Genomic DNA, 26,202 nt, shown 5'->3' with positions numbered 1-26,202 from the left:
TTTCTGAACAGTGCACTTGGTAGTTTAATTTAAAAATTGCTTAAACCCTTCTATTTACACAGTATATTGCATTTTTAAAAGTGACTTCAAATTGAACTCAGCATCAACCCATTACTCTCTGGAGTCCTGCTGAAACCTGTGTTTTCTTGTTAGGACTGTAAAAGCCATCGTACACAAATACTGACAATCTGAAAGTTTGAAATTATTTTTTCATAAAAGAACTTCTCTCCAAAGATTTTGCCCATCTTAATCCTACACGATTCCTGAGAGAACAAACAATTGTTCTCCCCCTAGACTACATTGAAATAGATTGGCAAAAACATCTTAGCTGCCATTTACATGAACAGCAGACTTTTTGTTGCAAACAGTTTTATTATAATAATTTATGCAAATCTTCCTTCAACTTCTTGCTGCTTGCCTACTACCGTGTCTCAGACAGTTGTGCTGGCACTAGTTTCGGCTGGGTGCTCCTCCTTATCTGTCTCTGAAGGCGGCTCTCTTGAACTTGATTGTTCTTTTACCCTACATTTCATGGCATGCACCGCATAGTTAATGCTAGTGCTTTCAGTCCAACTCCAGGACCCTGACAGAGGGTTGTATGTCATTCCATTCACTGTCTTGACTAAAAAGCCATCTGTAAAAGAAGGGAAAAAAGATGGTGATCCTCAGACATTCTAAGTCAATGAAACATCAAGCTCTAAAAAAATAGCAAATTCTAAATACACATTCTTCCACTGAGCTTTAGAGCAACAATACTGAGTCATCGGAAGCATATTTATGTTGCTCAAGTTTCGCAGATTCAGGTCATCCACTTCAAAACGGAATATACACCTCTACCCCGATATAACGCTGTCCTCGGGAGCCAAAAAAATCTTACCGCATTATATCGAACTTGCTTTGATCCGCCGGAGAGCACAGCTCCCGCCCCCCACCCAAGTGCTGCTTTACCACGTTATATCTGAATTCATGTTATATCGGGGTAGAGGTGTATCTATGGAAGATGCTGGAGATTTAGCTATGAATGAAAAAAATAAGGCAAGAAGAATATGGATCAAGGAAACACTGTAAATAAAGAGCAATTTTATGCTCCCTTCTTAATATCCCTTAGGTTCATCATATGATGCTGCATCATCCCAGGCCCAGCAGGATACAAGATAAAAGATTGAGTTCAGGCACCAGTTTGTTTACAGTGAGTTAAAGAAAAAGTGAGGTGCTTGCTGATGGGTTTTTTTTTGTTTATTAACTTTCTGTAGAGAAGAAGTATCTGAGGGAAAAACCCAACACCTCAGAAATTAATCTTTTAGGAAAGCATTCAAACTAGGATCACTGGTGTGACTTAATAATATACTCTCTCAAGTTTTATTGGAAAGTCTGTGGTCAGCTTTCAACTTCAGACAGCTTTTAAATGAAATGTTTTAATAAATGTAAGGCTAGTGAAAGATGATGAAGACAAAAGCCCTCGGTTTATACAATGCAGCAGCAGTGCAACCTTTGGACACTGGCTCATCAAGTATCTCAACCCTGACCTAGAGGACTCACCCTTAGAAACGAAACACTATTGTCTTTGGCTATCAACAAGGGGGCCAGTTGTGATGGTGGTTTTGTTTAGATGACCTCTGTATGCTTGAAATTGAACTGAGACCATCAACTCTACACACTCAGCAGAACAGCCAGAGTGTGGTAATGATTTTTAGCCATGCCTGACCTACACCAAATCTGAGCTGCTAACAGGAGTACAGAGCTCTTCACTTCAAGGTTACCAAACAGCTTAACTATCTAGTCCCCTGACAGTTGCCATTATAATCAGTAACACTTGGATCTCTCTATTCACTCCCATCATTCTACTTGACACTTACTTGAGTCTAGCAGGCATTCTAGCTCTTCAGGTGAAATAAATTTCTCCCAGTCATGGGTGCCTTCTGGTACAATGCCAATAATTCTCTCTGCAACTACAATCCCCAATATATAGGACAACTGTGTTTTGTTGATTGTAGTAATGAATAACGAGCCTTCAGGCTAATAAAAATATTAAAATATTCTATTAGCAGTACATTTAATTGAACAAAAAGTGTGAGGACTCTTCACATGAAAAAGTACAAGATTAATCATTTCTGAACTTCAAGTACAGAATTTGTCCATTTTGAAGCTGTGGGCTGCAGGAATTAAAGCTACTTTAATTGATACACGTACATAAATGTTTTAAGACATCAGTAGGTGATCATAACATCCTGATTTTTCTTGTTGAAAAGACTCATTCTTTACAAAATTTAACCAACAGTCAACATCTTCCAGGTTTTGGATCATTTAAAAAGAGCAACCATGCCCAGAAACATCTATGCTAATCAAGGATAACACCTAATTAATACATGCAAATGATCCCCAAGCAAAGAATGAATTACAAGTACAAGAATGTGCCAAAGGCGGCCCACGAGCTGATTTTCAGTGGCACTCACACTGCCCGGGTCCTGGCCACCGGCCCGGGGGGCTCTGCATTTTAATTTAATTTTAAATGAAGCTTCTTAAACATTTTAAAATCCTTATTTACTTTACATACAACAATAGTTTAGTTATGTATTATAGACTTACAGAAAGAGACCTTCTAAAAACGTTAAAATGTATTACTGGCACGCGAAATCTTAAATTAGAGTGAATAAATGAAGACTCGGCACAGTGCTTCTGAAAGGTTGCCAACCCTTGGTGTATAGTAAACACAAGACAATATCTTGTCTTATTTTTTAAACTTCAATTTAATTTAAACAAACATACACACCCTTCTCCATGGCAACTGCAAGCAGACTAGTCTGGGCTACTTTCATATCTAACGGTGGCTGCTGATCACACCACAAATCTGTACAGCAAAAACTGCCCAAGGACATTTCTCCTACAGTGAGTGGGATCAGTGGGGCACTTACTAATGGAAATGCTTGTTTGCGTAGAGGACTGTTATGGGCAGCCAAATGGATAGTGCAGCCAATCAGTGCTCACTTTTTGGGGCTTTCTTTTGGGCCATTGTTAAGTGAGCGTTGTCCTGACTAGCAGACTTGCTATTTCAAATAATATATATTCCGCATTCTTGTCAAAATAAGCACATTAATAAACTTATATTGCATAGTTCATCCTCAAAGACCTTAAAACAGTTTACAGACTGTACAGAAAGATCACTTTACCCGCTGACATGCAGCCATCTGTGTAGCAGGCCACAGGCACTGTTTAACAGCTGCAACAATGTTACACTACACAGCAGTTCTAGACAAGAAGTGAAACTTAGTTTCAGTGGGATAAACTATAAGAGTTAATTTAGATAGGTAAGACTGTAATTCCCATGCTGGAATTTGGCCATAACACAAAGTCATCAGCAAATCTTCAAAACGTACAGCAGTATAAATTGCAAAATATGAGATATCATTGCACAATTAATATACTTCTAGATAAAATTTTGTTTAATTGATTCTCTGCATGTCCTAATGTAAACACTTACCAAGAACAAAAGTAATAGTTAGAGGTCCTGTGCACTGGTGGAAAAAGAATAAATTTCTCATGCCCCTATCAGACAGAAGAGAGTGACGGTTCCTATTCAGATAAACTATGTTCCCTGTGTGAGTAGTTTAACAAAGCTGTGGAGTAAAGAAGAGTCCCAGTATGCACACTGGAGCTACTGTCATCCTCTACTAACCAGAAACAAGAATACTAGAAAAAATAAAATAAATCCCAAGCACGTCTAAATGTAAACATGGCACTCTTTAAAGCAATCCAGGAATATGTCTGACTTTTAATGCTGAGTTGGAATAAGATGCCATGAGACAGAAGTTTAACTGCAGACAGAACTTCAGTGCACAGTTAATTCATATTTGTAGACACCATCAACACAGCTGTTAGATCTTCCTCCATCAGTGGAAAAATCAGGCTGCAACAACTTTTCATTAGGTTTTGACCTTGTACACAATTTAATGGGAGTCATGGTACTACTGCAATATTAAATGATGATGTCACTGAGGCCTCTGGGATCTACATGTGCTCTGATTAACTTTTTAAATAAAAACTTTATTAAAGAAGGAAGGAACAAACATTTCCTACAATTAAAACAAACACTTACTTTTAATACTTGATAGCAGTACTTGATAAATGTTTCTAGGTCAGCCACATGCTCCACTACTTCAGAAGCAACAATTACATCAAAGGTTTCTGTAGCCTCTTCCACAATATCCTCCAGTGAACATGGTTTGTACTGTATTCTCTTGGCTAGAACTGGATCAAATGACTTGTGCTGTTCTGCTGTTCTAATGTTGTCCTCCAGAGGATCAATTCCAGTAACTGAAGCTCCCAGTCTACCTAGAGGCTAATGATACACCGTTTGGTTATTCACTGCATTAAAACAATCAGCGTAAACATAAAGCTCTATGTAAAATAACAGAATCTAATGTCGAAGTCAGAGAAAAATCTTCCAGTAAGCATCATTAGAACAGTGAGACAAACAGCTGAGGGGTGGCCTTCGATCTGCAGCATTTTTAAAAGTTTATTAGAGAGAAAGCAGAAAACACATTTTAGATTTTCTATTCTTTTAAAAACTAATTTTGTCAAATAGAAGATAGTGATTCTTTTATATGTTTTTAAAATAATTATTCTTTGTCCACTTTGCCACATGAGTGCAGATTTTCTCCACTGCAACTATCACAGAGACACTGTTTTTCTCCACTGGGTTTTTTAACCTATACTTATGGTCACTCCTTACTGAATGGTGAATCCACATGTCTTTTTAATGGTTACTCTATACATGATTATCTATGATACCTGCTCAATGCTGAAAGCTGAATATTCAGATGTTTACTAGGAAAGTACCAGTCTTGACTGTCACTGAAATATTTTAAGTGTGTTTTTTCCTCAGAGGTTGATGTCTCTTTTGAAACTGGAATACTTTGTGCAACACAACCAACTTTGTGTTATTGGAGCTCTAAATTCACTAGTTATTACACTTGTGAAAGTTACAAGATCCACTGGCTTTACCAGCAGAGTGAGAGAGCCACTCATCCATAGTGATTCAGTGCTTGTAAGTACAGACAGTGAGAACTTAACTAGATGGACACATATGCACAGTATATCCACCTTTAAGCACACACCTGCAAAATTTTCTAATGCTCATGTACAATTTTCAAGCAGTCATTTTATTAACTAGAAACCATTTGTTTTATTTTTCAAAAATCAAGCAAAACTACTAATAGTCAATGAGAATTAAGGCCATACCAAGTTTCCACTTCAGTAGTTTTTGCTCTAGCTGGCTCACGTATTTGGGAGATGGGAGGTGAAGGAGGAATTGTTTTATAACAGGGTAAAGATGCACATTTTTCACTCTCTCACAGTTAAAAAGGATTTACCTCTAGCTACCAGAAATGGGGGGAAGGGAGAGACCCACCTTTGTGCAGAGAGCCAGAGTGAGTGTCTGTGCATAAAACTTCTGAACATAAAAGCCTCAAAAAATCTTGGGCTGCTCTGTGGGCTAGAGAGGTCCCCAGCGTAACTTAGACAGTCCTGGGGGCCAGTCTAAGTTAGAGCAGCCCTATGGGTCACAGTGCTAACCAGAATCTGTATATTACACTCCCACCCTCAAGCTGGGATGCTGGAACAATTTTTATATTGTGGGTACTGAGAGCCATTGAACCAAACTGTAAACCTTGTATATAATGGAAACCATTTCAAGCCAGGGGGTGTGGCAGCACCCCTAGTTCCAGCACCTATGCCCTCAAAATGCCCCCTTTCCCCAGGCTTGTGAGGGGGTCCTCATGAGGCATCCTTACAACTGCCCCCTGCACCATAGGAATCCTCCTTATGCCAGATACGGGGCTTTTAGGGACCCTTTGTACAGCCTCAGTACTATTAGGTGGTGTCAAGGGGCAAGGTCAGAGATGAGAACTTTGCCCAATATGGAAAATTTAAGCCCAAAAGATGACAGTTTCAAAAGTGTCAAGCATGTGAAAATAGGTTATAATGGAAAACATGTTACTTCATTAACAAGAGTGGTCATGATAAAAAGTGATCTTTTACTAACCCTCCCCCCCGACACACACACAAATAAAAGTTATTTTGCAATGACTTTCCAAAGGAATGCTAGAAAGGACCGATGCTATTTTGTTGTTTGCGACAATATTTGAATAATCTGTTTGTTGGTTAACCTTAAGGTTTTAGCACCTCTTCCTATAGTTTCTCTTTTCTTAATGAAGCTCAGTTGTTTATAACAAAACATTGCATGTACTTTTTTTTAAACACAAATACAAATGTGGTTTGTAGAATTTACTTGCACTCCAAAATATGCATTTATCAATGTACCAATATTACAGAAAAGGGCCCGGGGCAGCTCCTCCTCATTTGAGATTTAGGAGTTAAATAAACAAATCGTAAAACCTTTCAAAGTCTTCATATCTCCTTAGCTAGAGAGGCAGGAACAACAAACTGTGTTTCTTACCTCACTTAACAATCCACCACCACAGCCAACATCTAGAATCTTTACACCGGACAGAGGGCTTCCCAACTGATGATCACTACTCATGTTCAATAGAGTATCTCTGAAATAAAGTGTACATAAATAAGCACAACAATACAAAATGGTTTAACTGAAATGTTTCTTTAAAATCTGTGTTAAGTACCGTATATACTCGATCACAAGCCGGTTCGTTTATAAGCCAACCCTACCCTCCTCCCCCAGATGGATAAGTAAAAATGGAAATTTTTTATAACCCATTCATAAGCTGACCCTATAATTCAGGGGTCAGCAAACTTTGGCTCCCAGGCCATCAGGATAAGCTGCTGGCAGGCTGAGATGGTTTCTTTACCTCAAGCGTCCGCAGGCCCGGAGGTAAACCTAAGTAAACAGAGTGTCCCGGTGTGCCAGCTGCTTACCCTGATGGGCCGGGACAGCAACTGGTGGGGAATTTTTTGGGGGGGGGGGGGGGGAAGGAGGGGGGAAGAGAAGCTAGGAGTCAGGGGAGTAACCCCTGTGACCACCACCCCACATAGACTATCAGGGTCAGAAGGGACCTCAGGAGGTCATCTAGTCCAACCCCCTGCTCAAAGCAGGACCAATCCCCAGACAGATTTTTGCCCCAGTTCCCTAAATGGCCCCTTCAAGGATTGAACTCACAACCCTGGGTTTAGCAGGCTAATGCTCAAACCACTGAGCTATCCGTCCCCATAAATGACCCCACCCTAGCCCAGGACCCCCACACTCTCCCCATCCCATCCCTTCCCACCTTATCTGGGGAGGGCCATGGGAGGATGTCTCTGGCCTGGCTGGAGCTGCTCCGGAGGCTGAGCAGAGAGGCTGCAGCCTGCTCCCGTGGGCCAGACCAGGCGGCACAGCTGCAGCATGTTCCAGAGGGCTGGGCCAGGCAACACGGCCGCAGTGTGCTCCGGCGGCCCAGGTGGCACAGCCACAGCCTGCTCTGGGGAGGGGCCCACGAGCGGCAAGGCTGCAGCTGCTTCGGAGGCTAGTGGGAGAGCAGCGTGGCCAGAAGTGGAGAGACTCTGGCCCCACCTCTTCCCTTCTGGCTCTGCTGGCTGTGCTGCCTCTCCATTCATAAGCCGACCCCCTTCTCTGGTGCTTCCTTTTTTACTAAAAAAATTCAGATTATGAATGAGTATATATAGAGTGGGAGAGGTGGGACATAGCCCCTCCCCCCAACAGAGGGAGCAAGGAGAGGCAGCAGAGCCAGAAGGGAAGAGGTGGGGCCAGAGTCTCTCCACTTCTGGCCACGCTGCTCTCCTGCTAACCTCCGAAGTGGCTGCAACCTTGCCACTCAGCCCCGCCCCCCAGAGCAGGCTGTGGCCGTGCTGCCCGGCCCGCTGGAGCACGCTGTGGCCGTGCCACCCGGCCCGGCCCGCTGGAGCACGCTGTGGCCGTGCCACCCGGCCCGGCCCGCTGGAACATGCTGCGTCTGCGCCGCCTGGTCTGGCCCACGGGAGCAGGCTGCGGCCGTGCTGCCCAGCCTGCCGGAGCAGCTCCAGCCAGGCCAGAGACATCCTCCCCTGGCCCTCCCAAGATAAGGTGGGAAGTGATGGGATGGGGAGAGTGTGGGGGTCCCAGGCTAGGGGTGGGGTCATATGATAACTTGTTGAACAAGTTATGTCTCATTTTCCTGTCTAGTTATTTTACACTGTTTTTAGATGGATACTTAGACATAGCATTACACAGCAAAAGTAATCCCAAAACTGTACCTAATAAAAGGCACTCTAATATCATTCAGAGAATGCAGGGTGGAATATTCTCCTTGTTCATCCCACCACTTATGTGCCAAAAGCTGGAATTTGTTCATCTCTTTTGAATCCACTGTTGTGTGTGAAGTGCTGTATAGCCTCTTCATAGCAGACCTAAACAATGAAAGCCAAACGTCATGTCATAAACATGGATACCTGGCACCAAAACATGTGACTGAAACATAAACTTGGATTAAGAGGTGGGAAAAATATTTCCTTCAAGGTGGGAGGAGGGACAAAGCCAGAGAAAGCACTTTTCATTCGTTATATCTCACTGTCTAGAATCTAAAATCTCTCCTTTTAACTTAGTTAAGACCATTTAACATCACACTGAATTAATAATAACTCTGAGCATAAAACAGATTATGGAATGTACATAACGTTGGGGATTTTTTTAATTTAGTAGTATGTATTTCTGTAAAGTAACAATAAAAAAGAAGATAAAAAATTATCTGAAAAACTCTTCTGATAAAATCAATTTTGATCTTTCAGATCATCAAGTTGTCATCACACATCATTAAGCTCATTTTTATACAGTAAAGGATGTAATAGATAATTCTATTAGCTACTGTACTTACATGCTGCTTTTCATTTCAGTCAGATGGACGAACCTTGTACTGTTGGATGTCAACTGCATTTTCCAGCTGTAGTTCTCACTGAAGCCCCCAGGGCGCCTCTGAAAAGCCTGATCATAATGGTCACCTGCATATATAACAAAATCAATGCAATGGAAATCATCAGCTTTATGATCATTCAGAGATTAAAAAAATCTGTTTGTCAAATTGGTTTGAAATATTATGTAGTGGTAACAGGATTTTAAATAATTAAAATATGCATCCAGGAGCTAATCAATATATTTATCTTTACCTGTGAATACACGGTTTTCCTCACACAACAGTTAGGGAGAGAAACCAGTCCCCTGGTTTTAATAGATTTATTAAAAGAACATGCAAACAAATATGACGCTAAGCAAATCTATCACTGATTTACTTCTAATTTCCCATAACTAATCAAATATGACACAATCAAATTAATATTACAATTGAAATTCAATTAACAGATCTGTGGTTCAATTTATCTGGTTTGCCAATTACTACAATAAGCATTTAAATCAATTTACTACGTTAAAACAAGAATTACTTCAAGACTTCATAGGAAAGTTAAGAAAGAATGCATTTCTTTTGAGCTAATCAAGTGATCTAAGAGTCTGCTAAAAACAGAAGCTGACTCTTGCCTTTGCACTATGAAAGTACAGCTCTTAGAGCCTGTCTACACTGTAAATGCTAGAGAGGCACAGCTATGGTGTGGCAACTGTGTATCTGTACGCACCACAGTGAATGGGGTTTTCCATCACTGTAGTTAAGCCACCGCCTCGAAAAGCCATTGCTAGGTTAACGGGAGAATTCTTCCATCGACCTAGCGGTGTCAATTCCAGGAGTTAGATTGACTTAACTACGGTGTTCAGGATAGCGACTGTGGAGGAGCTAGAGATGGAGATGCCTGTCATGAACAGCAAGTGGGGGGGAGAAGGGCTATGGCAGGGAAATCAAACCATGCCACAAGCTAGGAACGGTCTAAAACTGTGCAGGAGTCTAGCCAGTTCCACCCAGTGAGCACAGATGAACCCACTGCAAAAGGGGAAGGGGATTTGAGTAAGTGCACGAACAGTTTTCCTTTCCCTCAAATCTCATCTCCCGCCTTTGTTCCCCATTTTAAAATGACACCTGTCCCATTCACAAGTTAAGACAAGGGATCAACTTTTCATTGCTGTACTGGTGTAATGTTGGAAAATACTTTTCAAAAATGGTTGTATGGCAGTCTGGTCATACAATCCACATTAAATCAGTGTCGTGCTCAGGTAGCAGTGGAACAAACAGAGGCAGACTCGAGGTCCACTTCTCATTTCTTTGGCTTGTTGGGCTGGGGGTGGGGGGCATGTGGAGTACTATGTTTATCAGAATAGGGATGTCTCTTTTATCCTCGAGAGATCCCGATGAAACTTTCATGGAGATATTCTGCAATCCTCTCCTGAAGAATTCTAGGGATGGTAGCTTTATTTCTTCCTCTGAGATAAGACACCTTCCCATGCCACTCTGTGATGAGTTCAGCTGGCACCATTGCAGTAAACAGGCTAGCCCCACACAGGCCCAGGTGACTTAATACTATACTATAGCAGACTGGCAAAATGCTCTTTTATGGCCTTCCTCGGACACACACGTCCTCTTCTAGTAGCCCCGGTGTCTGGCTGTTCAAATTCAGCAGACAATCAACCAGATCCCTCCAACCCAGTGGCAGCTATTCCCCCTTCGCCTCACAGATGTTACAGCTGCATGCTGTATACTGCACAACCATTGAAATGTTTCTCACTGAGATCCAATCTAGTAAGTAAACACCACCAGTGTCCCTTCAGTCTCCCAAAAGCAAATTCTAATGTTATTCTGCACCTGCTGAGCTGGTAATTAAACTTTCTTGGTGTGTGAGATGGCCAGTGTATAGCTTCATGAGCCAGGGAAGCAAGGCGTAGGCTGGGTCCCCCAGACTCACTATTGCCACTTCAGCATCACCAATGGCAATCTGCTGGTCGGGAAAGAATGTGCCCGCTTGCAGCTTTTTGAAAAGTCCTGTATACTTCCCTGATCAGCCACATTGGTATCAGTGAAGTGCACCTGGTGATCCACTAGCACCTACACAACCACAGAAAAGTAACCCTTTCTGTGTGGCAAGGTGGGCTGGTGCCACTATAGGGATGTGTGTGCCATCTATCATCCTATCACAGTTCAGGAACCCCATTACTGCAAATCTGCCTACTGTTTCCTATAAGTACCAAGAGTCACAGTCCTGCACAGCAAGAGATGTGATCCAACTGTGTAAGGCCATAAAACAACAGGCTCCACACTGTGGATTTTCCAACCCAAAATTATTGCCCACTGACCAGCAGCAAGCCATTGTTACAAGCTTCCAGAGAGTGATCTCCACTTCCTTCCCCACTTGTCAATGCTGCTCTCATTTTGGTGTCCCTGTTGCGGAGGGCTGGGGTGAACTCGACACAGCCCCAAGAATGTGGCTTTTCACATCTGAAAGCTCTGCTCATCATCCCAAACCTACATTATGATGCAATCCCACCGATCAGTGCTCATTTCTGAGGCCCAGAAACAGTGCTCCATCATGCAGAGGAGCTCCGGGAATGCCGGCAGCAACCTGGTATTGTTTTTCACTATGTCCATCAGCATCCAGTTACTGTGCTCAAATAACGCTGCATTATCTTCATCACAATTCTGATTGCAGCAGTAATCCCTCAAGCTGTGAAAATACTGGACAATCATGTGTCCTGTATTAGCAATGCAGATGAGAACTGTACTGAGTTCTGCCGGCTCCGCGCTTCTGTCAGGCTGATGGCGGACACCAAAAAGCACGCCGAGCGAGCATGGTGGAAACTTGACCCATCACTCCCAGAAATCCGTAGGCGATTTGCTACTATTCCACAAAGCAATGCAAAAGTGTCCCAAAAGGCACTGCGTCAGAAAGCAGGGCAGACTGGGATACCTAGCCAGGATATACTACACTTCACACTACTGTTACATCGACACACAGACTCCGGGTAGGCATACACAGCACCAGTGCAAGCAACCAGAAACACACACACCCACGCAATACGCCTATTTTGGTGGCTGTATAGATACGTAATTTGCATTGACCAAACTTTGTAGTGGAGATCCCAATACTGCAAAAACATATGCACATGGTTAATTTTACTACCACAAGTAACCCCACTGACTTCAATGAGACTTCATGGTAGTTAAGTTAAGGATGTGTGTGTTTGTAGACTGGGATCTTAGTTGGCAAGCTCTTTGGGGCAAGGACCATTTTTAATGTATATGTACAATGCCTAGCACAACAGGACTCTGATCCCTGATACATTTAAAGATGGAACACTCCAAATCCACCAGGGCATTTTAGAAACTGTGGTCCTCCTCCCCCAGTCTGCCCCATACTTTTCCAGTCCATTCATCTCCTCTCACCATCACATGCACCCTCATCCATAGCTTTAGTCAAAGCCATGCTCCATAATAGGTACCCATGGGATACTTGATTACCACCTGCCTGACTTTTTAACTTGTTCCACATGTAAGATTATTTGTCTGAGAGCGTAGTGGATGATGGAGAGCTCGACAGTGCCTAGTAAAACAATAATCCAGTTTGTTTTTCAGAGACTAAAGGAGGTCTGGGGAGAAGGAAATCTTATTACTTAGGATAAAGGATACCATCACAGACTCACTCTTTATGCGATGCAAAGCACACCTCCTGCATGCAGATCAATAAAACTCAGAATCCCTACTGTTATTAATCAACTCTATACAATCTGAAGCTTTCTGGAATAATTACAATTTATTTGTACAAATACTAGGTACACAATCTTCCCTCTAATCACTTCTGTGCTTTATCATTAAAAAGGGACACAGTGCCAAGTAGAATGGGATTCACTTACACTGCTCACATGGGTTGCTCAGGAAAAATATACTTTGTACAGCTTACATTCTGTAACAGTGAACTTGTGGCATATTTACGCCTGGTCATTTTGTTATTGATTTATTATTAGAAATGGCCAGGATAGTTCCATACAGAGAAAATAATTGTGGACATACCTACTATCAAAGAGATCAAGCGCTGCAAAAAAATTTTGTTTTTGAGTAGAACTACTAATAAGCATAGGTTCTTTGATTTGCTGAGTATTATTCAGAACTACAGCAATCCATCTCAAAGTGAGATCTGTGATTATATTTCTGATTGTTTTTATCATATTATCTTTAAAGGTTTATAAACTGTAGTTCTTATCATCATACTGTACTTCTACCATGCCTTCTATCCAAGGATTTCAGCTTTATCAGAAACTAATGAAATCACACAAAATATCTGGAAAACAAATTGTACAATCCCCATTTAGACATAGGGAACATGAAGCACCAGAGTTGATAAAAATCAATGATTTTTTTTTTAATTAAAAAAAATCGGATTTTTTTGATAAAAGGTTTTTCCCCCCTCAAAAAGCATATCCAAAGATAGTTTTAACTGAGATACATTATAGCTCAAAGATATCTCATCATGAAACAGGAATTATAAATTCTAATTCTATAGTATGAGACAATATATTCATGTAATGTTTAAGAAAAGTTTTGTAAATGAGTTCCAATAGTTGATGGATTAGGGACCCAATCTTATGGGGCTCTAGGGGCAACTGTACAGATTATTTAGGTTAATCTTTCTATCTACCCAGTGTGACTCAGTGCTCAATCTAGAAGATACCATCAGAGAGTCTTAGCTTTGCAGTTCTCAAACTGTGGATTTGTGTCTCCAGAGGTAACATGCTTGTTAATAACAAAAATGTTTTTAAACAAACAAACAAACAAAGGTGAGAAATAACAGACCTCAACTCTACTGCCCCTCTGCAAATTTATGTACACAGAGGCAATCCCTTACCGCTCTCTAAAAGTGCAAAGTTTCGAAAAGATCAATGAATAGAAGATTATTGGGGGCAGAATAGATCTGGACTAGGAGAAGAAGTCTGGAGATAAATGTGAGAAGCAAGGGACATATGCTTATTTTGTTAAAATATTATATGTTTGCTGTTAAAGAAAAAAAATCCAGAATACTTAACGTTGTTTTAGTTAAATAAAACAATTTAAATGTCTGTCTGGTGATGGTCTCCTCCTAATACAGCATAAGAAAATCCTCCACATATTAATGATTAACCTGTTGAATTGGAGATATTTATGAAATCATTGGGAGGTGAACTATCTGCTTCAATTACCTTTGGTAAATGAAATAACCAAACAATCATTCATTTTCTGATATAGCTGTAAAACTAATCTGAAAAGTTTTCAAAATAAATCACTGTTTAAAAATGTAGTGTGTGTATCTTTTAAAAATGAAACCTACATCTATCTCTGAGTTGTGAAGAATATGTATTAAGGTTATAACAACCACCAGGAATGTACTTGTATGTAGAAAATCACGATTAAATAGAGTCTTCCTGACTAGTGATTTAAATAATGATTTACATCAAATCCACCCTGTGAAGAACTAAGAGTACGTCTATACTACCCGCCGGATCGGCGGGTAGTGTTCAATGTATTGGGGAATCGATGCCGGTACCCCACCTCGGCAGGAGGAGTAAGCGGAGTAGACAGGGGAGCTGCGGTGGTCAACTCACCGCTATGAGAATGGCCAGGTAAGTCGAACTAAGATACTTGGACTTCAGCTGAAGTTGCATATCTTAGTTCGAACCCCCTCCTACTAGTGTAGCCCAGGCCTAAGGTTCAAATTCCAAAGGGAAAGGGAGGATACTGAAAAATGACAAAGTACAGAACACTAACCTTTAAAAAAGGAGATTTAAATAAAATGAGATTAGTTAAAAGAAGGCCCTAAAGTTAAAAGCTAAGAAAGTAAAATCCGCAGAGGTGGCATATATGCTAATTTTAAAAATATAAGCATCTTAAAAGATGGGAACATAAGGGAACCAGCAAGGAGTAAACTAATATGGCTAAATGGCAAGGTTGAAGAAGCTATTTAAGCCAAACAGAAATCCTCCAAAATTTAGAAATCTGACCCAGTGAAATCAATAAAGAGAAATATAAATTACAGAAGGCTATAAACTAAAGGAAAATTAGAAAGGCCTACATGGATTTTGAAAAGCAAATAGCTAAAGGTGTTAAAAACAAACAAGTAAATCGGAAAGCAGGAAGTTTATAAAACAATCAGTGGGTCTGTAGGATCACCAGGAATTAAGGGAAACAATTGAGGAAGATAAGGAAGCTTCTTCACATCAGTCTTCACCACAGATGATGTTTGGAAGATGCCTATCCTGGACCTGCTTTATTCTGGTAATAAAGATGAAGTACTCTCAGAGACTGAAGTATCAGAAGAAGAGGTGCTAGAGGAAATTAATAATTTAAGAAGCAAAAGTCAACAAGACCAGATGATAATCTCTTTTAGAACTCTTGGATGCAAGTATGAAGTAGCTGAGCTAATAACAAAAATATGCCATCTGTCATGAAAAACAGCCACTATTTCAGAGGCCTGGAGGGTAGCAAATGTTGTACCTATATTTTAAAAAGGCACTGGGGATGATATAGGGAATTAATTATAGGCCAATAAACCTTACCTCTTTATCTGGCAAATTGGTTGAAATGGTGGTTAAAAACAGAATAAAACACCTAGAAGATTACATAACTGGGTCTAACAAGCACAGTTTCTGCAAAGGAAAATCATGTCTCACTAATATCTTAGTTTATTGACACATTCCAAGAATTCTGACTGACATAATTTAGACTTCACACAGGCCCTACATAAAGAAGCTAAAAAGTAATGGGGAGAGAGGCAAAGTACTGTGAAATAAAAAACTGGCTAGGAAACAGAAAGCAAAGACTAGAATTAAATGAACAATTTTCATCATAGCAAAAGGTTAACAATGGGGTGGTTCAATATATTGCTTAGTGATCTGAAAACACAAGCTAAGTAGCGAGATAGCAAAATGTGCAGATGACAAAGTTATTTAGATAATTCAGGACCAGAGAGGGCTGTGAGGAACTTCAGAGAGATCAAACAAGCTGGGTGAATGGGCAACACAAAGGCAAATGATCACAAAATTGATAAATGCAAAGTCATGCACACTGAACACAAAAAATATAAACTACTTGTACACCTTACAGGGGTCTAAATTAATTGTATTAACTCAAGAAAGACACCTGGATGTCACTATAGCCAGCTCAATGAAAACCCATGCTCAGTGGGCAGCTCCAGACAAAAAGCAAACAAGATGTTAGGATACATAAGGAATGGGAGGGAGGGAGAATAATACAGAAAACATTATCATTATAATAATAATATAAATCAGTGGAGTGATCTCATTTGGAATACAGTGTACAGTACTGTCACACCATCTCTAAAAGGGTACTGCAGACCTGGACGGGGTTCAGAGGAAGCTATGAGAATGATCCAAGGCCTGGAAAAATGCTTACATGAAGAGAGAGATTGCAGATTACGATTCTTTACCTTAGAAAGGAGGCGAGTAAAAGGGAACATGATAAAAGTCTATAAAATAATAAATGATACAGAGTAGAGTAGATCAGGAACTTCCATTCACCCTGACTCATAACACAAGAACTAGAGCACATTCAATGACATTATAAGGTGGAAAATTCCAACTAGTTAAAAGCAAATACTTTTGCACACAACATATCATTCACCCGTGGTACTCTTGTCACAGAAAGATATTGAGGCCAAGAAATTAACAAAATTTCAAAAGGGATTGGACATTTATATGGATATTAAAAATAATTAATGATAAACATTTTGGAAGGGACATTAAACCTCTTACTTCAGGTCTTCAACTGATCTCTGCCATTACAGACCAGGAAAAGTCTGCCTCCACATTGTCTATCTGCCTATTGCAGGATTCTTACACCTTCCTCTGAAGCTGCTGGTGCTGGCCTGTGAGAGACACAATACTGTACTAGATGGACCTTAGATCTGATCCAAGATGACAATTCATATGTTCCGAAATCTGAATGTCTTAAGCCAAATCCTAGCACCTAGGTCCTAAATCCCATTGACTTTTGATGAGACCTATCTCCTAAATCTCATTTGAAAATGGGATTTGGGTACTTTTGAAAATTTTACTCATTTTCTATTCCCACTGTTCTAGTTAAATATGTAGCTTAACATTGTATTCTTTGTCATAAAACATACAGGATATGCAGCTGAGTTAGCATCACTACTGCAACCATAACTTCTGGAATTCCTAATTTTTAACCGTGGAATCATAATGTTGCATATAGCTTCTTCTCCCTCCCCCTGTCCCCTTTCCAGTGCACTTTAAGATTAAATAGTGAGTGAGCTTTTAAAAAAGAAAAACCAAGAACTATCGAAAGAAAAGTTGCCCAAAACATCGGTTTGTCATTAAGAACTCAGATACAGAACAAAGAGAATAGCTAGCTTTATTCCCGTAGTAGACGATTTCGGGCATCAAGCTTGAAGTATCTAGAAAAACTAATTATCACCTCTCATTTAGACACACGCGTCAAGTCATAGTCTGTGTGTTTATACTTGAGTAACAAAAGAGAATTAGAGCAATTATTTTAAGCAATTTGTTCTTATGTAAGTTCTTATACCGCCCCTCATCACTGAAATATGAGTGCCTTCCAGCAGCGTGCTAAGTAATGTGACTAACATCTGTTCCTATGCCGTTTGCTGTGTCTCATCCTCTCCCCATGGGAAAAATTATGTAGGCTAGTGTAGTGTTTTGGTAGGGTTTTTTGTTTTATTTATTAATTTATATGAACACACTCCAATGTGTTTATATTACAGCCAGTTTCATGCTAACAGTGCTGTATTCCTTCTGAGGAGAGAAGGGAGAATCTCACTACTAAGTTATTTATAGAAAATACTTAGGTAATTTACAGGTGATAAATAAAGCAACTAAATGACGGGGGGGGGGGCGGGGAGAGACACACACAAGGTAGGTGAGGCTATATCTTTTATTGGACCAACTTCAGTTGGTAAGAGAGAAAAGCTTCCAAGTTTACATGGAGCTCCTCTTCAGATCTGCAAAACTGACACAATGTTAGCTTCCCAGACCCGAAGAAGAGCTCTGTGTAAACTTGGAAGCTTGTCTCTCTCACCAACAGAAGTTGGTCCAATAAAAGATATTACCTCACCCACCTTGTTTCTCTAATACCCTGAGACTAATATGACTACAACAACATTGCATACAAAAATAGAACTAATGTAGATAAAATGAAACACAAATGTGCTGTCAAAGGACTGGAAACGTATAATGCAAATAAAGCAAGTACACAGTTCAAAGGCCATATAGATCTGTCAGTATTATTTTTATGGATCAGATAACTCTAGCAATGCTTTAGTCTGATTTTTTTGCTGCCAGCTTAAAAAAATACAAAGCAAATCATTTTGGTAGTTTTAATTTATTAACCCTATTGGGGTCCTTCAGTACTATCATGATATGAATATTTATACTGCTAATGGTGGCTTTTGCCCTTATTTTATGTAACAACATATACCTACAACTATGTCCTTTAGTTATTGATTTAGGAAAATCCACCAGTGAAGTAGAAAAGTGCTTATCCTGTTTTATGGTGTGATGAAGAAAGAATTTTGGTAATATTTTTATGATTGCTATGTGCGCTTCAGCTTCCCTCTGCGTTCTGCATGGCTATGCATGGAGTGTAAAGGCTTAAAAAACTGCTCTTGGGGCAGAGCAGGGGACATGGGAACATCAGAATGGCCATACTGAGTCAGATCAATGGTCTGTCTAGCTCAGTATCCTGTCTCCTCACAGGGGCAGGTGCCAGATGCTTCAGAGGGAATGAATTGAACAGGGTAATTATCGAGTGATCCATCCCGTCATCAAATCCCAGGCTCTGGCAGTCAGAGGTTTAGGGACACCTAAAACATGGAATTGTGTGTCTGACTATCTTGCTTAATAGCCACTGATGGACCTATCCTCCAGGAAGTTATCTAACTATTTTGAACACAGTTATACTTTTAGCCTTCATAACATCCTACGTCAATGAATTCCATAAGTTGACTGTGCAGTGTGCCACATGTGTGTCTAGGGTGGTAGGAATGGGTTATTAAGGACTGACTGAAACCAACACATATCTATGGAAAGACAATGGGAACCCCAGTGGCTCGGACATTCAGACCTAGCAATCAACAACCAAGAGAAAGGATTTTTTTCCCCCCTCACCTCCCTGCAGCGAAGCAGAGCAGAAGCCTTTAGCTGAAGAATGAAGAGGAAAGGTTTTTGGTAGTTGGATTAAGAACTGGCCTTGTGGGAGGGGGAAGAGACTTAGGGCATGTCTACACTTGCCATTTAAAATGGAAAAAGTCCCTTTTTTACACCAAAACAGTGGGTTCACCTACACTTGTCAATGACTTTTTGCAGTGAAACATCTGAGTTTCACCTCAAAAAGAAAACCACCTCCATGAGAGGCGTAAAGCTCTTACCGGTGATGCTTTTGCAGTGATGTGCAAGTGAAGATACTTCTTCCTGTTTACACAGCCTTTAGCCTCCGTAGGCTATCCCACAGTGCCTAGGTGACCACTCTGGCCAGCAGCTCTACTGATCTGATGCCAGCTAAACAGACACCCACCCTCCCCCTGTAAAGCCCCGGGAACTTTGAAACTCCCCTTCCTGTTTTCTTGGCAAGTGCTCACTTATCATCTGGCCAGGTGACAATGCCTGCTCTAGGGAGCAAATGATCCCCTGCTTGGAGCAATGCTGACCTACTGGAGCTGATCAGTGTTTGGGGAGAGGAGACTGTGCAAGGACCCAGGATGCCCCGCAATCACCCCTCACCCCTTCTCACAAGACCCATAGACAAAATGGAGAGAGCTGCATTGTGGGATAGCTGCCCTCAGTGCATTGCTCTCATCAGGGATGGAAGAGCTGCAAATGTAAACACACTCTGATTCCTGTGGAAGTGAGTGAGTACACAAACCAGCTCTTTTCTTTCACCGGTTCACTATCACCATTGTAACTGACAGTGCAAAAACTCTGCAAGTGTAGATGTAACCCTCTCACCTTCTGGGTGTGGGACTAAGGACAAAAATATAGTGAGTGTGCCAAGACAGCTTAGTTGGCATGGCAGCATGGCTCAAGGGATCAACTCTATATTAACCTTTGTTTCTCTATGCTAATTTAAGGACTTTCAGATTCTGTATACTAGGTGATTAATAAATTACCATCTTATTTTGGAAAGGATACCTGGTGTCGCAGCAACCACACATTGAGAGCACTGTGCCCTGAAGGGGTACCACACAAGTCTCCCACAGAAGTCTGCCTTGGCTAGCTTTGCTGCAGGGAGTCAAGAGAAACAGGGATCACTGGTGCCCAAAGGCACAGTTTCAAAGTCTGGGAGGTCCCGGGCCTGCCCTTGTGGAACTTTGTGAGTTCTTGGGGCCCAGCACACAAAAAGGATCACTCCCCAGGAACAGGTCGCAAGCTGGGGCACAGACCAGACCCTGTGAATCCATGACGATGGTACTCTTTAGATCTTTACTCCTGTAAGCCACCTTTGCAGACCAGTTGTTCCATTCAAAATTGCCACCTTCAAGCTTTAATAGAGCAAACACTCCATGAAATGCTTCTAAGCTTAATTTTATATAATTAGTTCCATCCTAAATACATTGACAATTATCTTTCCTGTTTAAATGACAATAGCAAAATAGCTAATTACTACTCACTGTTGAACTTCCATCATGCCAACCAACCAACTCTCCATTGTTTTCTAAAAAGCTACTCCTCCTTACATATTATAACAATTTAGTCTGCAAGTACAGTATTGTGACATTTCTAAGCCACTGACCACAGGAACAGCTACTGCAATGGTGGGCAACCTGCAGCCCGACAGGGTAATCCGCTGGCGGGCCGCAAGACAGTCTGTTTACATTTGCACGGCTGCCCGCAGCTCCCGGTGCCCAGGAACAGCGAACCCCAGTCACTGGGAGCTGTGGGCGGCCATACAAATGTAAACAAACTGCCTGGCAGCCCACCAGCGGATTACCCTAATGGGCCACATGTGGCCTGCAGGTTGCCCACCACTGAGCTATATTATGTAGCTATCACCAAACATTTTACTTTGTGTGCCTTAGTTGTGTGCTGTTTATATCTTTCACCATGATTTGTGCTTGCTAACATAACCTTTGGGGCCTCTCCTTCCAACACTCCTGCATGACCCTAACAAAAGGTCTGCCACTAAACCACTTAAGCTAACATTTACAGAAAGCCCCTATGAGCCTGCTGAACAAGATAGCCTAAGGTGCCACTTGTGATCAAACTGGCCTCAGATATTCTGCAGATAACAGCAGGAGTCCCTAGTTGTACCCCTAGTGTGGGTTTTCGCAAGGATGCGCTAAACTAGAGAGCTGAGCTGTTTCCATGGGTAAGCTCCTTGCTCTGAAAGTTAACTGTAGCCAAGAAAGGCTGAGTTTTACTTTCAGGGCAGACAAGGAGCGCTAAAGAGAGTAAGCTGTGAACTATATAGGCTGGGGCTCCCAGAAAGACCCAGTGAAGTGAAATCACTGTGCATAATCCCAACTATACATATAAAATGAGGCGGTCTAATTTAGCTGTTACCACTCAAGAAAGAGATCTTGGAGTCATTGTGAGGGATAGCTCTCTGAAAACATCCACTCAGTGTGCAGTGGCAGTCAAAAAAACTAATAGAACACGGGGAATCATTAACAAAGAGATATACAAGATGACAAAAAATATATTGCCTCTATATAAATCTATGGTACACCCACATCTTGAATACTGCACGCACATGTGGTCACCCCAACTCAAAACAGATATATTGGAATTAGAAAAGGTTCAGAAATGGGCAACAAAAATTATTAGGGGTATGGAACAGCTTCCATATCAGAAAAGATTAATAAGATTGGGACTTTTCAATTTGGAAAAAAGATGACTAAGGGGGGATATGATAGAGGTCTATAAAATCATGACAGGTGTGGAGAAAGTAAATGAGGAAGTGTTATTTAGTACTTCTCATAACAGGAGAATTAGGGATCACCAAATGAAATTAATAGGCAGCAGGTTTAAAACAAACAAAAGGAAGTATTTCTTCACACAACTAAGTCAACCTGTAGAACTCTTTGCCAGAGAATGTTGTGAAGGCCAAGATAATAACAGAGTTTAAAAAAAGAACTAGATAAAGTAATGGAGGATAGGTCCATCAATGGCTATTAGCCAGGATGGGCAGGGATGGTGTCCCTAGTCTCTGCTCGTCAGAAGCTGGGAATGGGCGACAGGAGGGGATGGATCACTTGATGATTAACCTGTTCCCTTCATTCCCTGTGAGGCACCTGGCATTGGCCACTGTCAGAAGACAGGGTACTGGGCTAGATGGACCTTTGGGCTGACCCAGTATGGCTGCTCTTAGGCACAGAAAGCCTAGCTTCCACCGGCGCTGACTAAATGCTGGCAAACACGGGTTACCAGGGGCGTAAGTGGCCACGCTACTGTTTTCGGGGAGCTAGAAGTAGCCCTGACGGCCGGCTAGCACTTCAGCCTCTTGCTGTCCTTGCCACACGCTGCAGCTCTGGACTGGGGCAGGGCTGCTGGGTCCCGCCGCGCCGCGTTTGCGCTGTGCCCCGGGGAAGCGCCCGCCCGCCCGCTGCACGGCGCTCCGGGGGCATGGCGAGGCGCCCGGGCGCTGCCAATCACGCCGATGTCGCAAGCCGGTGCCGGCCGCAGAGGCCCCGCGGCGGTTCCGGGGCCCGCTACCGGCCCCTGCACAGCCACAGGGGCTGGCGGCGGCGCGTCCAGCGCCGGGGGACACGGAGCCCGGCCGCCGCGGGCTGCAGGCAGGCCCCGCAGGAAACCCCCAGCGCCAGCTGGTGCCGCCGCCCCGGGCCGCCTGCCCCAGCCCCGCTTGGCTCTGGCCGGGCCCAGAAGGTACTCACCGGCCACTGCCCCCAGCCTCCTCCCGGGCGGGCCCGCCCCGCTGCTCAGGCCCCGCGGGCCGCCTAGAGCCCGGGCTGCTCTGCTCAGCCCGCCGCAGCCCCACATTGCCCCAGGCAGAGCGCTGCCGCCGAGCTCCGCCCCTAGCGGGACCCGCCTGCCGCCGCTGCACAGCGCGGTTCCGGGCTAGGTGGGGTGAGCGGATCGCGAGAGGAAACTATCGGGAGGCGGGGAGGACACATGGGGCCGGGGGCGGGGCAGCCACAGGCGCACGTCCCCGACCCGACGGGAGCCATTGGGGTTGGGGGGACGCACAGCCCTAGGAAGCGGCGAGGGGCTCATGGCCCCAGCTCCACCCCCTGCAGAAGCGGCGGGGCAGGGGCGCATGATCCCCGTTCCAGCCCGCGCCGCGCTGCTGGCTCAGCCCAGCTGACAGTCACCTCACCTCACAGCAGGGCCTGTGAGTGTGGCCAGGGGAGGGGGAAGGGCGTGGAGTGAGTGTCTGAGAGGGCCTGGTGGGGTGCCAGGCAGTGGGGGAGGTTTGTGTGTTTTGGGGTGCTAGGCAGGTGGGGACATCCGTGTGTGTCAGGGCACTGGGCAGTAGGGGTCTGTGTGGGGAGCTGTGTAGTTGTGGTGGGGCTGTGGAGAAGGGCATTGGGCAGTGGGGGAGATCTGTGTGTTGGGGCACTAGGGAGTGGGGGGTTATGTGGGGGGGACTGGCAGTTATGGTGGGGCTGTGGACGGGGGAGGCACTGGGCAGCAGTGGTGGTGTGCAGGGCACTGGATTTGTGGGGGAGGGGCACTGGGCATAGTGGGTCCAGGAGGTGTTGGGCGGGGAGCTGTGTGGCACAGCATGGGCCCGCCCCCAACAGGAAGGGCCAGGCAGACCAGTGTGCATCTGATCATGCCATACTTGCCCCTGGCCGGCTCCCACCACCTTCACACTTGAGGGCTGGTGTGGGGGGTGGGTCCAGGCAGCATGTACCTGGGGCTGCTCCCCGGAAGCAGCAAGCAGGTCCCTCTGGGTCCTAGGGTCAGGGCGGCTGGGGAGGTCTCCACATGCTGTGCCCACCACTAGCGCCAGCTCCGCATCTCCCATTGGCTGGAACTGTGCCAATGGGAGCTGCGGGGATAGGGCTCTCATGGCATGGGCAACATGCAGAGTCCCCTGGCCACCCCTGACCCTAGGCATCAGAGGGACCTGCCTGGGGCAGGGGTGAGGTGGGATCCCAGTGGCGCTTACCTGGGGCGGCTCTGGGGAAGTGGCCGTCAGGTTCCTCTGGCACGTAGGGTCATGGGGCTCTGCGTGCTGCCCGCGCTTGCAGGCCCTGCTTCCGCAGCTCCCATTGGCCGCAACAGAGATGGCATTGGTGATGGGTGCAGCACGCGTACTGGAGACCCCCCTGCCCGCCACTGTGTCTAGCGGCCGCAGGGGCCTCCAGGCCACTTCCCGGGAGCTGCCCGGGAGCCTGCCAGCTAGGGTGACCAATCCACTCCAGCCTCATGCCAAAATATCGGGACAAATGGCATCCCAACCGTACATTGGTTGGGACACGGGACAAACAACTATATATCGGGACAGTCCTGATTTTATCAGGACGTCTGGTCACCCTAAAGCCGGGCAGCGGCCCAAATGGCTCCTGGGAGACATGTGCAGGCACAGGTGCTGCGATCGGGGCTATCACCCCTGCCCCCCGCCAGTGGGGAGCAGGAGTGGCAGAGCCCCTGTCTGACCCACACTTCTTTATTTACGTGCCCCGAGCCAGAGTGAAAAACATGATCGCCGTACAGCATACAGCAGCCCCCTGGGAGAGCCCCTCCACCTGCCTCCCCAGCGCTGCAGGAAGGTCACTGCTTTACTGCTCCACAGCCCTACCCGTTGTCTCCACTTCCCGCCATCCTTGCTTTTGGGGATTGTTTAAACACAGGATTTGCACCAGTTTATTTTAAATCTGTTTTAAATTGATTTAGTTAAACCTGTGAAAACTTTAGTGTGCTTTCAACCTAGTTATATCAATGGTACCTGTATATATTCTGACACATTAACCCAACATCGGAAATAAATCTGACTGTGGAAATTGTAGAGGAATCTCTCTGCTAGCAACTTCAGGAAACATCCTTGCTAGATTTCATTTGAACCATCTTCTTCCTCTGTGAAGACATTCTTCATGAATCTCAATATGGATTTATACCAGCATTTCTCAAATGCGGCCACCTGGGGCTTTTCTTGTGGCCACAGCATGCTGGGCTGTGATCTGGTGAGGGAAGGAAGAGGCAGCCTCTCACCCAGGACCGCTATCAGAGGTTGGGTCCTGCCCCCCCTCTGGAGCCACAAATACTGGAGGAGAAGGCAGCCAACAAGTTCCCCACCTTCCCACAGACAATGGGGTTGAGTTTTTCAGCTCTGGGGTGGCAGGCAGCGAGCTCCAGCCATGGGGCTTTAGGCTCCAGTTATGGGCCCTAGCTGCACAGCAGCAGACAGGCTCCCGCTCCAGGCTCATCCGTTCTCCACTGCTCCCTACTCCCTCCTGCAGCCCCAGGGTTTGGCTGCACTAGCCAGGCTTCGGTCATGTGTCAGCAGGCTCCAGCCCATGGCTCGCCACCCCTTCCCCATTGCCTCTGGCCCCTGCTGCCTTCTCCGACCCTGGGCTTCCACCATGCAGCAGGGGGAGAAGAGGTAGGTTACAATATCTGGGTAACTCCCACTTGGGGCCTCTTCTCCTTGTGCTGGAGTAGCCAGCTCAAGGTGGTGGTGATGGGATTACTTTGTGTATTTCTCGAGCTCCTACTGGTGGGGGAATCTATTGGAGGTGTTCCACATATACCAACTGCAGTGTCCACAGAAATAGTGGGTGTAACTGGTTGCTCAGTAGCTGAGTGAGCCACAACTGTCTTAGTCCAAGTTTCAGAGATTTCTATCTACCTCAGTCTGCAAGTCCCAAAATAATGGAGTCCACAAATCTCCCACACATCTGGCCTCAGCAACCTACAGGCCCAATCTAATCACTTTTTGTGCAACAGCCCTAACCCCTCCAACCACTTTGCTGCTCAAAACTTCTGCCTGTATCATTCTGCCAACAGACCCAGCCAATCTAAAATGGCTGCATTCACGGTATCATAATCTGCTGTTTGTTCATCACTGAGTGACATTGACTTTTTTACAAGAGATAGAAAGCCACATATAGACCCATACCCTCTTTTCCCAGGCTGCTCCTGAAGTCACTTTCTCAAGTGTTAACAAAAAAGCCTCAGGGTCATCCACTAGGCCCATTTTGCAGTGTCATGCCCATTGCCTGGTTATCACTCCCTATTGAGGGATTCACCAACTTCTCAAAGATCTATTGCTGCACGTGCAATTGGCCTGCAATAGATTACTGTAGGATTTGTTTTTCAGCTTGTTAAGATAACAAGATCTGTTGAAACTCCCGTAGGGGTTGCTGTCATTCAGGGATTGGCAACCTTTGGCACGCGGCCTG

General features: G+C 44.1%; 1 protein-coding gene across 1 annotated transcript; it reads right to left on the bottom strand.

Moving 5' to 3' along the window:
• Nucleotides 1–6: 6 nt before the first annotated feature.
• Nucleotides 7–22,950, bottom strand: COQ3 (coenzyme Q3, methyltransferase). Its single transcript, XM_039532093.1, has 7 exons — nt 22,729–22,950; nt 8,820–8,943; nt 8,203–8,355; nt 6,455–6,554; nt 4,094–4,336; nt 1,857–2,016; nt 7–634 (listed from the first exon to the last, which is right to left on the bottom strand). The coding sequence occupies exons 1-7, from the start codon at nt 22,832–22,834 to the stop codon at nt 432–434; spliced, it is 1,089 nt and encodes a 362-aa protein (XP_039388027.1). The 5' UTR covers nt 22,835–22,950; the 3' UTR covers nt 7–431.
• Nucleotides 22,951–26,202: the final 3,252 nt, after the last annotated feature.

The sequence above is a fragment of the Mauremys reevesii genome, linkage group 3 (assembly GCF_016161935.1).
Source record: "Mauremys reevesii isolate NIE-2019 linkage group 3, ASM1616193v1, whole genome shotgun sequence".
NCBI classification, from domain to species: domain Eukaryota; kingdom Metazoa; phylum Chordata; order Testudines; family Geoemydidae; genus Mauremys; species Mauremys reevesii.
Note: the sequence above shows the minus strand (reverse complement) of the source record. Positions and strands in the feature narration are given on the sequence as shown.

Excerpts from the sequence above, each read along its gene's own strand:
- COQ3 (XM_039532093.1), bottom strand. The coding sequence starts at position 22,834 with ATGTGGGGCTGCGGCGGGCTGAGCAGAGCAGCCCGGGCTCTAGGCGGC. Across the intron at positions 6,555-8,202 it reads ATTAGAGTGCCTTTTATTAG|AGATACTCTATTGAACATGA; the intron begins GTACAGTTTTGG and ends ACTTTATTTCAG. Across the intron at positions 4,337-6,454 it reads GTGGTGGATTGTTAAGTGAG|CCTCTAGGTAGACTGGGAGC; the intron begins GTAAGAAACACA and ends GTGTATCATTAG.